The sequence below is a fragment of the Apodemus sylvaticus genome, chromosome 5, assembly GCF_947179515.1.
Source record: "Apodemus sylvaticus chromosome 5, mApoSyl1.1, whole genome shotgun sequence".
NCBI classification, from domain to species: Eukaryota; Metazoa; Chordata; class Mammalia; order Rodentia; family Muridae; genus Apodemus; species Apodemus sylvaticus.
In genome coordinates, this window is record NC_067476.1 from 103,383,302 (window position 1) to 103,398,301 (window position 15,000).

The window sequence follows — 15,000 nt, forward strand, 5'->3', positions numbered from 1 at the left end:
GTGTGTATATATTATGCAGGTAGAGCATTTCAAACACTACAGTGTCAATGTGGGTGTCAGAGGGCAAGCTTCAGGAACTGGTTCTTTCCTTCTACCATATGGGTTTTGACGACTGAACTCAACTCAGCAAGCTTGATGATAAGTGCCTTTATCTGCTGAGCCATCTCACAGGCTCATTTATCTACATTTTAAAGTACGGTGACATGTTGGGCATTGAACTTGGGAGATATAGCTCAGTGATAGTACAATTGCCTTCTATGTGCAAGGTTTTTGGTTTGATAGCAAGAAATACACTCACCATCAGATAGATGTGTTTATGAAATATATACAGGTCTGTACATTAAAAAAACATTGACCTAGAATCATGCCAAGTAACAAAACATCACAGTATACACACTAATGCATGTGTGCACAAATATGTAAGAATATGAAGAATCACTATATAATCTGAAATGCCAATCTCATCATATTTTGGGTATTTTATTCAAACTTAACTTGAAAGAGGCTGCAACTGTACTTTACCTGCATAAGCAATTAATGTTAAAATTAAAGTTTTTGGATACTTATATTATTAGATACTACAGATGAAGCTAATTATGATCATAGCTTCAGACAATATAACACCAAATAAAATCCAAATGCTAGCTGGCTCTCATGACTTTCTATATCTTGCCTTCTTAAATCTACTATAGTTTTTTTCTATCACCAATTTTATTTCTGGCTTAAAACTTTATGCTTGCTATTCTTCGGACTGTCACCTCAATTCATGCTTCTTGTGGCTAGCTCTTATAACTAAAACCTCTGCTTACAGCAGGTGCCTACTCAGACATATTAATCGTCCTAATGTAGTGCGTTCTTTCACCTAAAGAAAAAGACCCTTAAACACAAGAAGTATTATGAACTTAATATATAACCTCACTAGCCCAGGAAACTGACTAGGTTTCCAGTACCAGGAATGATTTCCTTGCTGCTGAGTAGGCCTTAAGTCCAATTGGGCAGAGTTGGTTGCCACTGACATGTGAATGCCAGTTCTTACACTTTTAGGCATATCTTGCCATGATGGTAACTGTCATGGTTCATGGTGTTGCAGCTGTGCAGGACTGTTTGTTAGCATCCCTTGGCTGCTTGCACTGTAATTTCTGGAGCCATGGAGGCTAGACTAGGGATCCAACCTCACTGGATGCATCTATATCACAGCTTCTGCAACTATGGCTTATGGAACATCATGGAAGAGTCAGAATACCAGTAAGTAGGCTGTGAAACAGTCTGTTATAAAAAAAAATGGCTACATACATAAGACTGGAACAACGGCAACATCAATGGATATATTAAAGTGGAATGGGGATATTTCATAGGGTTCACACCCCACACAAAGAACTAAAGGCGCTACTGACTGCTGAAAGAATTAGCCTCTCCCAGGGATGAGCCCCCTTATTGGTTGTCCAATGCTGAGTGGCCAGATTTGAGGCCATATTCACACAAGCAACAAAAATAGATTAAACAGTTTGTGTACACATATACATATGTATGTGACAAATATATTCAAAGAGAAGGAGGTTATCTCAAGGCTACCCTTGAGTTGGGTGCATGACAAAGGTTTGAAGAAGAGTAGCTGGTAGGGGCTGAGGGAGGAAAGAAAGGGGAGAAGCTGTAATTGAAATAACCCTCTTTCAATTAAAAACATTTTTTTAAATTTCATTAAAAAAAACAAAAACACAAAGAAAAACTACTAAAAGCTGTAATGAAAAATTCCAACTGACACACAGAGGCAGAAACATCATAATAACATTTAAAACATTGAAAGTGTTAAAAGCAAACACAGGAGAAAACTTGAGGATAGGCATAGGAAACAATCCCAAGAACTAGCCACATGGGCAGCATGAAACCAAAAGGCTTCTGCACAGCAAAAGAACGACTAACTAGATAGAAGATAGCTAGCTAGCTAGACAGACAGACAGACAGACAGACAGACAGACAAAGAACAACCAACGCAAAGAACAGACACAGAGTGAGAAAACAATCTTTATAGCTTTGCCTCAAACAAAGGGCTAATATGGAGACTACATAATTACAAAAAAAAAAATGTGAAAAAGATCCCTACTTGCCAATCAATAAATGGGGTGATACTCGGCACAGACAGCTTTCAAAAGAACTAAAACTGGAAAAAAAAAAAAGAACTAAAAATGGCAATAGGGATCTATTTAAAGAGTATTTAACACAGGCTGAGAGAATACTGGCTCTCAGAACCCATATGTCTGTTCAAAACTGTAAACTCCAGTTCTAGAGACGCTAACGCCCTCTTTCTGGCCTCTGTGGTCACAAGGCAGGCCTGTGGTACACATACACAAGGCAAAGCACCCACACAAATAAAATGCAAATAAAGGTTTTTTAAAGTGTACCAGTAGCTATCATAGAAATGCAAATTAAAAAGACTCTGAGATTCTATCTTATCTAAGTAAGAATGACACCACAAGAAACCAAAGACAAGGCTGGAGAGATGACTCAGTGGTTAAGAGTACTGACTGCTCTTCCAGAGGTCCTGAGTTCAAATCCCAGCAACCACATGATGGCTCACAACCATCTGTAATAGGATCTGATGACCTCTTCTGGAGTGTCTGAAGACAGCTACAGTGTACTTACATATAATGAATAAATAAATCTGAAAAAAAAGAAAGGAAGGAAGGAAGGAAGGGAGGAAGGAAGGGAGGGAGGGAGGGAGGGAGGGAGGGAGGGAGGGAGGAAGGAAGGAAGGAAGGAAGGAAGGAAGGAAGGAAGGAAGGAAGGAAGGAAGGAAGGAAACAAAGACAATATAGGCTGGCAAGTGTTCAGGGGAAGAGGAACCCATAAAGTAGATATACTACTGTTGGTAGGAATGTAACCTATTACAGCCACTATAGAAATCAGAAAAAACGTTTCCACCAAAACTAAAATTAGAACTACTAGATGACCCAGCTAATTCATTCTTAGGCACATATCCAAAGGATTCAACATGCTACTCAGTCTGACCTTAAATTTACCTTGTAGCTAAGAATAACCTTGAACTTCTGATCCTTCTTCCAAGTGCTGGATCACTACCATGCCAGGCCTACATAATGCTTAACATAATCAAAAACAGGTTCTCATTGATCTACTAAACATTTTTTTGTTTGTTTGGTTGGTTTTTCGAGACAGGGTTTCTCTGTGTAGCCCTGGCTGTCTTGGAACTCACTCTGTAGACCAGGCTGGCCTCGAACTCAGAAATCCACCTGCCTCTGCCTCCCAAGTGCTGGGATTAAAGACGTGTGCCACCACCACCCAGTTCTACTAAACATTCTTACAGAAGTCAACAGTCAGTTATCAGTGCCCAGTTACTTCTTTGTAACACCTATCAGGAATAACAACCACTGTTCATGAAGACCTCTTCACCTGGCTTCCAAGATACTACTACTCTCTTGATTTTCCTCTTACTTGACTGACACCACTTCTCATAGGTCTTGGCTAGTCCATGGCTCTTCCCTATCTACCACCAACATTGCTCGAAGTGTCCCAAAGACTCAGACCCAAGCCAGACTCTCCTTCCTAGTTTAGCTATCTGCCTTCTTCCTAGGTATAGAAACCTTAACTAGTTTTTGTTTTGCTTTGTTTTGTTTTGTTAAATGCTGCCCCCACTTCTGGATACCAATAATTGAAATAAGGTCTAAGTTGACCACATTGGCCTTGAGTTTACTCTGTAGTCCAGGCAGGTTTTGAGTTTTTAAATCCTTCTGCCTCAGTCCCCCATGGAATTACAGGCCACTGCTACTAGGTCCAACTAAAGAAATTTAATCTACTTCTTTTGACTTTGTTTGTAGATAGCCTCAAAGCTTTGTTTTCATATTTTATTCAATTGCTGAGATATTGTTCCCTTAGAGGCCTTTCTCTCTAATCTAAACCTCTGAAATGGTTTCTGTTCTCGGTCCAGCTCTATGTCAACACAGAATTCCCTGTGTTGTCACTGCACAAAATTATAGATTTAGGCCAGATATGGTCAAAAACTATCTTCCATTTTGACACTTTAGAGGCTTGGGAGGTAGAAGAAAAAGACCAAGTCTGTAATCAACCAAGGCTACATACTGAAAACCAGTCTCAACAATCAATAAATAAATAAGTAAAATTTCTTATTTGTGTGACATCTTCCTTTTCTACTAAAATAACCTGAGCAAAGCTCTTGAAAATTTCTACTATTATTGTTGCCCCAGTACCTGAATTTATGATTCATTATATAATATATGCTCATTAAACGTGTTTTATGAACAAATCAATAATAACTTGATAATGTTCTAGAAACCAAACACCTAATATCTAGAAATGGAATTCAACATAATAGCCTCTAAATTGGTCACCTGCTTTGCTAATATTAAAACAAGCCATTACTAGGGCTGAAACAGGTATATATGATTCTCATCCTCGATGCACACCTTTAATCCCAGCACTTGAGAGGCAGAGGCAGGCAGATCTCTATGAGTTCAAGGCAAGTATGATCTATAAAGTGAATTTCAGGAAAGCCAGCGCTTCATAGTGAAGATCCTGTTTTAAAACTATTCTAAAAGAAAAAAAGATTCTCATATGCCTAGACTTTAACTATAATTTTGCATGTATGTATGTATAACTAGTTCGCAGTTGGTTCAATAAAGACCACAATGTTTTAACTTTTTATAAGTAGTTAACCTGACAGAAATAAAAAAACAAGATTAAACAAACTAAAAGTTTAAAGAAAAGTCACAATGGAAGATGAAGTGCCAGCAAAACAATATGGAGAGTTGCCTGGCCCACTTCCCAGTGAAGTTGATAAACATTAGTCAAAAACAAAGGCAGACGGATTTCTGAGTTCGAGGCCAGCCTGGTCTACAGAGTGAGTTCCAGGACAGCCAGGGCTATACAGAGAAACCCTTTCTAGAAAAACAAACAAACAAACAAATCCAAAAAAACAAAAACAAAACAAAACAAAAACCCATGTAAGTTCCTATACATAGCTTTAAAGGCAAACAAATGAAATATTCTCAAGAAAATTTGTGAACATCCAATAAGAAAGGTAAGGGTCTATGGTATTCAAACCAAGATTGCTGTCTCCCATCGCCGAGCCTGACTAAAGTGACTCCATTCCAAATTGCTGTAGTCAGGAAAACATGGCTAAATTCCCCCATCAGGGCTCCCCCAAGGAGTTCCCTTTTAAGAGGGGCAGGACTGGATCATGTTCAGCTTGCTTTAGCAGCCTGCTGGTGAAGAGATGGTGTGCTTGGTGCACTACATCTGAGAGACTTTCTCCTGACAAGACTCTAGCTAAATTCCTGCTCAAGTCTCTTCTCAAATTGGCCTCGATTGAAGGGCATCTGTGTTTGTCTTTGACATCTAGTTTTGGTGAAAATCTTAAAGAGGTAAGTTTAGTAAAAACCCTCTACTTGAATTTTTGATCAAATTCCTTATCCCCATCTCCCTATCTCATCACTGTGGCATGTGCCTTCAGCATAATTTGTGCCATATACAAGTTCACCAGAGAAGAACTTTCTCCTATGTATCATGAAACATTTTGCTAATGCATCACAAACTTAAAACTGAAGCCCTCTACTGATTATATGCAGCTAACTCTAGACACTGGTTTCTCAATCTTATAATTTACTAATCTGGCTTCAATGCAAACATTTCTTTCTTTTAATTCACTGAATTTCGTCCCCTCCTCTTATCATTCATTCTGATACATAATTAGTATTTCCTTAAAGTGACACTAGAAATAATAGTTTAATTATCAAATATTAGATAATAATGAAAAAGCTTACTGGTCTGACGTCACCACAGGAATTAGTAAATTGCCGAGCCAAGCCAAAATCAAGCATGAAACATTTCCTACACGTACTGGGAAAGCGTCCCATGGCGAAGTTTGACTAGAAAACATAATAAAGATGGAAAGTACATATTGTAATAATAGCCAGGCTGCCTACATTTCACTCTGCATGGAGTCTACTTTACAGCACGAGTCAGATACTCTATTCTAAGTCTATAATGTCTAACTAGGCATTAATATATAGTATAATTTGGTTGCTGGTTCTACTTCTCAAGGGAAAATTAAAGTTTTTCATAGGTTGAGTGTTCTTGTAAATACAATTAATGACAAAGAATTGTTAATGTCTACCATCAGGGAAACAGCATAAATAAATTTAAATTTTTCTACAGTTACATATAATAATGACCTAATTAAAATCAGAACTAGAACCCCTTGAAATTCCAATCTAAGTTACTGCTTAAATGATGAGCAAACCTCCTAAACAAGGAAAGCGAGGAATGGGAGAAAACACACAGAAACCTAAAGCAATTGTTATTACTTCTCAATCTTCAGTTAAGTGTAAGTGCTGGTCATGATGGTATATACCTTTAATTCCAGTACTAAAGGCAGAGGCTGGGCTGATCTCTGCAAGGTCAGACTGGTCTATATAGCAAGTTACAGTGTAACACTATCTTAATAAATAAGCAAAAAAATAAAAAAAAATCCTATATGAGCCATAAAGCTCAATAACACTAAAATTAAAAATACAATTCAGGGAAACATTCCAAAATAGACCAAAGAGAAAAAAATTCTATATTTTTCTCTTAAAAAAAAAAATTCAGTGTAGCTAGGTGTGATGGCATATACCTTTAATTCCAGTGTTCAGGAAACAGAAACAAGCCTTAGTTACATTATTTCCTGTCTCAAAACTAAACAAAACAGCCCCAAAACCTAAAGCCTATATAATGTGTCAAATGACTGCAAATTTGTAAAGATATATATGTGCAAATAAGGGAATTTGTAATGGTAAAATGCAAGCTTTTACATCATTGATTTTTTTTAAAAGTATTTTTTTTTTTTTGGAGCTTTCTGATGAAATGGAAAGTTAAATTTCTCAAATAATGACAAGAGAAAAGCACTGAACAACAGTAAAATATCATTGTAAAGATGACTCTACATTGCCAAACTGTGAATCTTTTCTACTTCAATCTCCCCATACAATAACTGACCTAAAAATAAATCATTTTATCATGCTGTTTTATTTAAATATATTAAATAATAACCAGTTTCTAGTTTCAGAGTGGTTCTAATTCTAAAAGAACCCACTTTGAAGAAATTTAGTTTCCATTTTCGTGTAAACTAATTTTAGAAATGATATAATAACAGGTGGTTATATTTTTCAAATGTACCAACATCAATTAAATTTATAAATGTGCGATATCAGAAATGGGTCATCTTTCATTATGAAGAATAAAATACCAGATTAAAAAGTAGAAAAGCACATTTCAGAAATGGAGACAATGACTTCTACGAAAAGCAAAACAGAACACAAGAGGGGAAAACAAATCCTGTTTCCACAGTAACCCCAGGGAGAAGATTAAGACCATTCTTTCACTACCTGATTATTTCTAGTGAATACAATTAGTGACTTGACAAAGTGAACACCTGGCAACAGGAGACACACAACTCAAACTTACGATTCATACATAAGGCTGAATAACTAGCAATGCTAACACACCTAACAATAAATGGCAAGCACACAGTTTGTGTGTGGATGTGCATGTGGGGAACAGAGGACAACCTCAGGTTCAACCTCAGGTTCCTCAAGCAAGCTACAGCTGGTGGGCCAGCTAAGCCCAGAGATCCTATCCACCTGTTCAGCACTTTGATTACATGCATACACCACCATACCCATTTATAAAACACAAAAAACAAAACCAAACATGGGTTCCAGGGATTTAACTCAAGTCTCAAGTCCTCAGTACTTTAATAATTGAGCCATCTCCTAGCCCCCAAGCATAATTTTTTTTTTTTTTGAGACAGGGTTTCTCTGTGTAGCCCTGGTTGTCCTAGAACTCACTCTGTACACTAGGCTGGCCTCAAACTCAGAAATCCCCCTGCCTTTGCCTCCCAAGTGCCAGGATTAAAGGCGTGCGCCACCACTGCCCGGTGCATAAACTACTTTTAATTTAGCTGGCAAGCAAAATTTTATGGAATGAGAAAAGCTATTGAAAATTAGCTGTAGCTTCCCATTACTACTTCAAAAACAAATCAAAACAACAACAACAACAAAAACACCCTAAGAGATAAATTATTTTTACTTTTAGGGCATTACAGAAATAAAAATATTATTTGTATTTAACCATATACAGAAAACTACATTTATCATACATTCTGTCTTCTACTAGCATTAGAAGTACCAAACAATAGCCCTTTGTGCTTGGAACAGAAAAGGCCCCTACCGGTTTGATGTCTCTGTGAAGGAATCCCACAGAATGTATACTTTCAATAGACTCCAGAATCTGTTTCCCAAGACGAAGAGTAGTGCTAATGGTGAATGTGCCCCGAGATTGGCTACGTCGAAGATCTGCCAGATTCCGTCCCTGTGGAATCAGATAATAACTTTAAATTACAGTCCTGGTCTTGTGATAAGACTGGAAAATTGTCCGTTCACTGTATTGACACATTATAAAAAGTTCTGACTGAAACAGTAAAGCTCTTGCCTAAGTTGTGATCTTCTAATTCAAAGACTATGGTCTGATAACCAAATGACAATAAGTATTTTCCCAGAAGGGCCCAAGTGAAGATGCTTCAATCCCACCTGGGAAGGAGAAGAAAACAATCAAGGGAGGTAGAGGGAGGGAAGGATGTGGGAAGGAGAAGGAAAAGAAAAGGGAAAAGGGGAACATGATCAGGTATGGGGGGAGGGAGAGACAGGAGAGAAGCCCTGAGGGCCAGCAGAATCAACAGTAATATGCAACCTTGTAGGGAGGGGGTTGAAGGATCCTCTAGAAAGTACCAGAAACCTGGGAAGTGAGAGACTGTCAGGACTCAAACGTAGGGACCTTATATGAAATGCCCAACAGTAGAGAGAGGAAACCCATAAAGTCCACCTCCAGTAGAAAGACAGGGAATCAAGTGGAGGGATGGGGTTGCCATCCCATAGTCAGAAACTCTGACCAGAATTGTTCCTGTCTAAAAGAACTGCAGGGATAAAAATGGAGAAGAGACTGAGGGAAAGGCAGTCCAGTAACCAGTCAACCTGGGATCCATTCTCAAGGGGAGGTTCACTATTACTGATGCTATGGTATACTTATAGACAGGAGCCTAGCATGGCTGTCCTCTGAGAGGCCCAACAAGTATCTGACTGGAACACATGCAGATACTTACACCCAAACATTGGGCTAAAGTCGGGGACCCCTGTGGTTGAATTAGGGAAAGGCTGGAAGAAGCTGAGGAAGAGTGCGACCCCACAGGAAGACCAGTAGTCTCAACTAGCCTGGACCTCTGAGATCTCTCAGACACTGAACCACCAGGCAGGCAGCATACAGGAGCTGGTCTGAGACTCCTGACACACACACAGCAGAGGGCTGTCTGGTCTGGCCTCAATGAGAGAAGATGCTCCTAACCCTCGAGAGACTTGTAGCCCTGGGTGGGGGTGGGGAGAGGACGGACATCTTGGAGACAGGGGTGAGGGGTGGGGTGGGGAATATGAGGAACTATGGGAGGGCGGATGGGGAAGGTGGTAACAACTGGACTATAAAACAATAAAATAATAATAAAAGAATTAATTGAAAAAATAAGTCACGTGATCAAAGTAATTCAGGGAAGAATACTTTGAACATTTTTGTTTGTAATTAGCATCCGCATTTGCTGATCATTGCAATGGATGTGAAATAGATAAATAAATATGAAAAAATAAGCATTTTCTGTAAAAATGTGTGCCTGTGTGTGTCTCTCTTTGTGTATGTGACTGGGGGTGCCCTTGGAAACCAGAAAATGACAGCTAATCCTTTGGAGCTGGAGATTTAAAGATGGTTGTCTGCTGCTCAACATGGGTGCTGGAAACTGAATTCTAGGCCTCTGGAAGAATAGCAAAAACTCCTAACTACTGAGCCATCTCTCCAGCCCTATGGATAACCATGCTGTTAGTAACCATGTTTCTAAGTCATGATATTTTGCTTTACCCTTGCTACTAACAAAACATAGACTTGACTCTTTTTTCCTTCTCTTTTTCTTCTCTCTCTTTGGTGTAACCCAGGGTAACCTTGAACTTTCAGTGTAACCATGGATGACACTGAACTGATGGATCTTCTTGCCTCAACATCCCAATTCTGGGATTTCCAGTGTGTACCACCATGCCAAGTTTATGCAAATGCTGGAGATTAAACCCAAAGTCAGAGCTTCATGCATGCTAGTCAAATGATCTACTAACTAAGCCACATCATCAGCCCCTTAGGTTTGACTATTTTTAAAAATATAAAATATAGATGTTTGTATTTCATTTGTATTGCCATGACAAACACCCTAAAGGGAGGAAAAGGGGTCACATGGCTTACAAGTTTCTCTCTCTCTCTCTCTCTCTCTCTCTCTCTCTCTGGAGAAGTCAAGATAGCAACTCAGTCACACATCATATTCACAGTCAAGAAACAGCACACACACACACACACACACACACACACACACACCTTTGCTTGCCATCTTAGCTAGCTAGCTTCCTTCTCTCTCCACGTTCAAGAACTCATGCCTAGGAAACAGCGCTGCCACGAAGGGCTGGATCTCCCTGTATCAAAGGACATCAAGACATCCCACCACAGGAGTGCCTACAAGCTAACCAGATCTAGTGAGTTCCTCATTAAGACTCTTCCCAGGTGACTCTATGATGCAAGTTAAAACTAACCCCAGCACCAATATCCAAAGCAGTATTCCTCATCACGACCCAACACACATTCCCTACAATTTCATTTTCCTACATCAGTTTTTTAAAAATAAAAACTAATTATACCCACTTCATATACTTTTATGATGATTAAATAAAATCCATATGAAGTTTCTAGAATACTGCCTAGTATTCAACAAATGCTAAATACTGCTGTTATTGGCAAATATTATAGGAAACAGAAGGCTATAAAGACCAACAGAAAAAAAAAACAGGTGGTGATATGAATACCTAGTATGAGTCAGCTAAAACATGAACTAGACATCCGGGAGTAGCTGGCACAGGAACTCAGCATAAGCAATGATGGATGTAATCTCTTACATAATTCCATTTTTGTGTGATTGTTTCCTCTCAATACGCCTTGAGACTGGAGGCAAGTGACCCTGACTTAACCTTTCTTTGCCTGTCCAATCTGTGTACTACCTCCACTAGTACCTGGGCAGGTATGCTCTCATAAACCTGGATGTCTGTAACACCTGCCTGCCTGTTAGTCTGTGTGCTGGTGAATAAATGGTTACAGATGTTTAAAACTGCTCATATTCTCTTCAAACTCCTATCATCCTGTGATCCTCCCTTGTCTTTGGTATCAACTATATACATATAGTTCATATTAGCAGCCAATTTGAGAGAAAACAGGGAACATATTAGTGAACTGAAAAATGTAAAAAGGCAACCACTTCAATACATGGAAGTATGCTAAATTGAGATGGCGGAGATGAACCACAGAACGACTTTAAGGGCCAGTGAGATGGCTCTGTAAGCAGAAGCACTGCTGCCTAATCTGACACTTAATTTAATCCCTAGGATGTTACATGGTGGAAGGAGAGACCCAACTTCTACAAGGTGTCTTCTGAAGTCCACACACATCATGATACATTCTTCCAACTCCCAATTAATTAATTTTAAATAAGACTAAGCCAATCATGATAGCACACAGCTGTATCTTAGAAATCAGGAGACTAAAGTAGGAGGACCCTGAGTTTAAGGCAAATCCTACCCATATAGTTAATTCAAAAGCATCTTGTGCTATTCAGTGAGACCGTGTTTTTAAAAGATAAAAAGAAAGGGTAACATAGCTTTAGGCCTGAGTCAAATATTGAAGAGCACTGGAGAAACAGGAAAAGTCTTCTGAAGAGGAGACATTTAAGCCGGGTTTATGAACTTAACTCACTGGTATGTAAGTACTGTGAAGGGAAATAAAGAATTCAAAGGTCAAAATAAAGTCTGTTGACTATGAAAGGAAACTGAGAACCAACAGTTCAGGCAGTGAAGTGAACCATGGCTTGACACTAGGAGGTGACTGTTGGTGTGTGTTCAGGAGACAGGCAGTGTCAAGGACAAGGTACTGTTTCCTTGTTCTCCCACCTGGAGCGAACACTGACACCCATCTTCTTTTTGTGAGTTCCTACTCTTTCAGTCTGTCTCTCCTCCATGTCACAGGGAAAGAGCAACACCATGGAGAGAGAGAGAGAGAGAGAGAGAGAGAGAGAGGAGAGAGAGAGAGAGAGAGCGAGCACTCATCCTCCCCTCAACCCTGTTTACAATTTTAATACAGTGCCTGGGAGCCAGAGTGGAGATCTGAAAAGCCGGAGAAAGAAAAGGTGGAGAGGGGAGACACTCGGGGAGGCAAGGCTTATACTGTAAGCCACAATCTATATGAGACTGAGCATATGCAAAAATGACAACTAATAAGTTGTATTTTACAAAGCAGATGATATAACATATTTCATATGTACAGCATACATAAGAACTCCATTTCTTTACTCATTATTTACTGTAACTGGGTATTTTGATCAAAACTAAAAGATTTTAAGACAAATTTACAAGGTAACATACCTGTAATTGCATGACCACATAGTTGAAACGATCATTTCTCCCACAGCCAATAAATCTACAAACATGGTCTTTCCCTGGATGAAAAGAGAAAAAAAAACAAAAACAGTAGAAAGGGATGTACTATGGTTTCTCTATTTAAAGGTTAATGAATTGGATCTCTGTGTTGTATTTTAGGACTTAAATAAACTATATAAAATGTGTCGAGATTGTAAAAAATTAGGAAATTTATACTATTTATTTTTAATCCACCCATCACCAGGTTCTCTTCTGTTCCTTGTATGAGTAACTAGAGAAATAAATCAATAAGGGAATAAATAAAGGTGAGTTATCCAGAAAGAAAAGTATTTAAAAAGTCACTTAAAATTCCCCTAAGCAGATACAGTAAAGGCTATGTTTAATACACTTATTTCACACACGTTCTGACACATACTATTTACACTACTGCAGCGATCACGTGATCCTTCTTGTTCTCACTGATCTGGATCAGCCTAGTGCTTTTCAGCCCAAATTTAACATGTGAACTCTAAGGAAATACTGGCTGTGATACATAGAGGGACTGAGAAATTCAGGAAAAAACCTGAGCCAGTCTCCTAATTTTAAAAAGTATACTTCCGGCTGGGGAGTGGTGGCGCATGCCTTTAATCTCAGCACTTGGGAGGCAGAGGCAGGTGGATTTCTGAGTTTTAGGCCAGTCTGGACTACGCAGTGAGTTCCAGGACAGCCAGGGCTACACAGAAAAGCCCTGTTTTGAAAAACAAAAACAAAAAAGTATACTTCCATCCCAATAGGCAACCAAGCCCAGGAAGTTACCAGGCAGAGAAGACACTTGGTTCAACCCAGAGAGTGGGGGGAGCAGATGCAGACAGTGCTGAGGCACCACACGGAGCCTGTGTTCCATGGAGAAGAGTCTCAACTGTATGTATAGGTCAGCGTTTCCCACTGTGCCTACTCATCTACTGCCCAGGAAACAAATTCCCAAACGCCACACTGGCTTACAATCTATACGAGAAAGATACAACTTTTCAAAATTCTATAAAAGAGCTGAAGACAGGGCAGAAGCAGAAAAGTTTAAGGCCAGCTTCCACTACATGCCTTCAAGGCCAACCAGGCTAAATGATGAAACTCTACCTCAGAGGATGAAAATAAAAGCTGTATGAAAATAAAGTAGAAAATTTAAAATATAAATCTGCAACTCAGAATATAAATCAGCGTGAACAAAAATCAAGGAAAAAAAAACTTCAAGAATACCCTGACAGGAAGAAAAATTCTGAGACCAGGTTATAATAGATATGACAAATTCTATAGAAAGCTCAGGAGGTGAATAAGTGGGTAAGTGTGCTTGCTGTGCAAGCATGAGGACCTCAATCTGGATCCTAAGCACCTACATAAAAATCCAGCACTATGCATACCTGTATGTAACTCCAGTACTAGAAAGGTGGAGACAGGATTGTTAGGGCTTGCTAGGCAGAGCCTGACTTTCATGATCAGGTTTTTGTAAAGGAGTGAGGCAAAGAGCAATAAGGGAGATGCCCAACATCTTCTGCTCATCTATGTACTCACTGCATGTATGGTGGGCACACACACACAACCACACACGGCATTGGTTACTCATATAAATAATTAGGCAATCACTAGAGATGAAGGGGTAGAGAAGCCAATTTATAAGGGGTAAATAAAATATAAGACACTGAGGGTGGACAATCTTTGAAGCTAGCTTGTAAAAATAAAACAGAGAAAACACTAGAGGCTAAGAGATAAAAAAAGATTAAAATGAGTTTCAAAAGTAACCTGTCTACTTAAAAAACAGCCAAGACTCACTTTGGCCAACAGTTTGGTTTTTGATACAGGGTGGGTTTTGTTAGTCCCGGATGGTCTTGAAATCTGCATTCTCCTGCCTCAGATTCCTGAGTGCTGGAATTTCAAGTTAATTTGTTTGTCTTGTTCTGTTTTCAGTTTGGGTTATCAGTTACTATACTGATGATGAATTAGAAACCTTTCCTCAGCTTAAGTCACAAAAATAGTTTTAATTAGTCAATTTGTTGTCAATACTTTGAGAATCCACATTCAAAGCTGGAAATACAATGACGTGAACACAGCACTTGCAAGCATGCATCAAACCTTAACACTGTAAAAGAACAAAATGAAACAAGAAAAAGATTCATCTCCTAATCTCCTAGCACATCTTTTTTTTTTTTTAAACCTTTTTTTCCTTTCTTCTAAAGACAGGTGTCAATCCTGCCTCAGTCTCCAAATTGTGGGATTACAGGTATGGACTACTGTGCCCAGCTTTTTGCAACATGTACATTACATCAAAGACATTTCAGAGTAAAACAAAAGACAATACTAAATTTAATTCCTTTTAGAATGGTCCTCTAAAATATCTACATTATACAAAAACACTTTGTCTCTGCTTATTAAAACCATACCGATGTTTTTTGTTTGTTTTGTT

General features: G+C 38.8%; 1 protein-coding gene across 2 annotated transcripts in view; it reads right to left on the bottom strand.

Moving 5' to 3' along the window:
• Positions 1-15,000, bottom strand: part of Ttbk2 (tau tubulin kinase 2) — a 111,689-nt gene that overhangs the window by 43,497 nt on the left and 53,192 nt on the right. For both annotated transcript variants that reach the window (XM_052183319.1, XM_052183318.1), the window contains 3 exons: positions 12,552-12,625; positions 8,239-8,379; positions 5,793-5,897 (listed from right to left, as the gene is read on the bottom strand). In XM_052183319.1, coding sequence (XP_052039279.1) covers positions 5,793-5,897; positions 8,239-8,379; positions 12,552-12,625 — 320 coding nt within the window. The remainder of the gene's footprint in view (positions 1-5,792; positions 5,898-8,238; positions 8,380-12,551; positions 12,626-15,000) is intronic.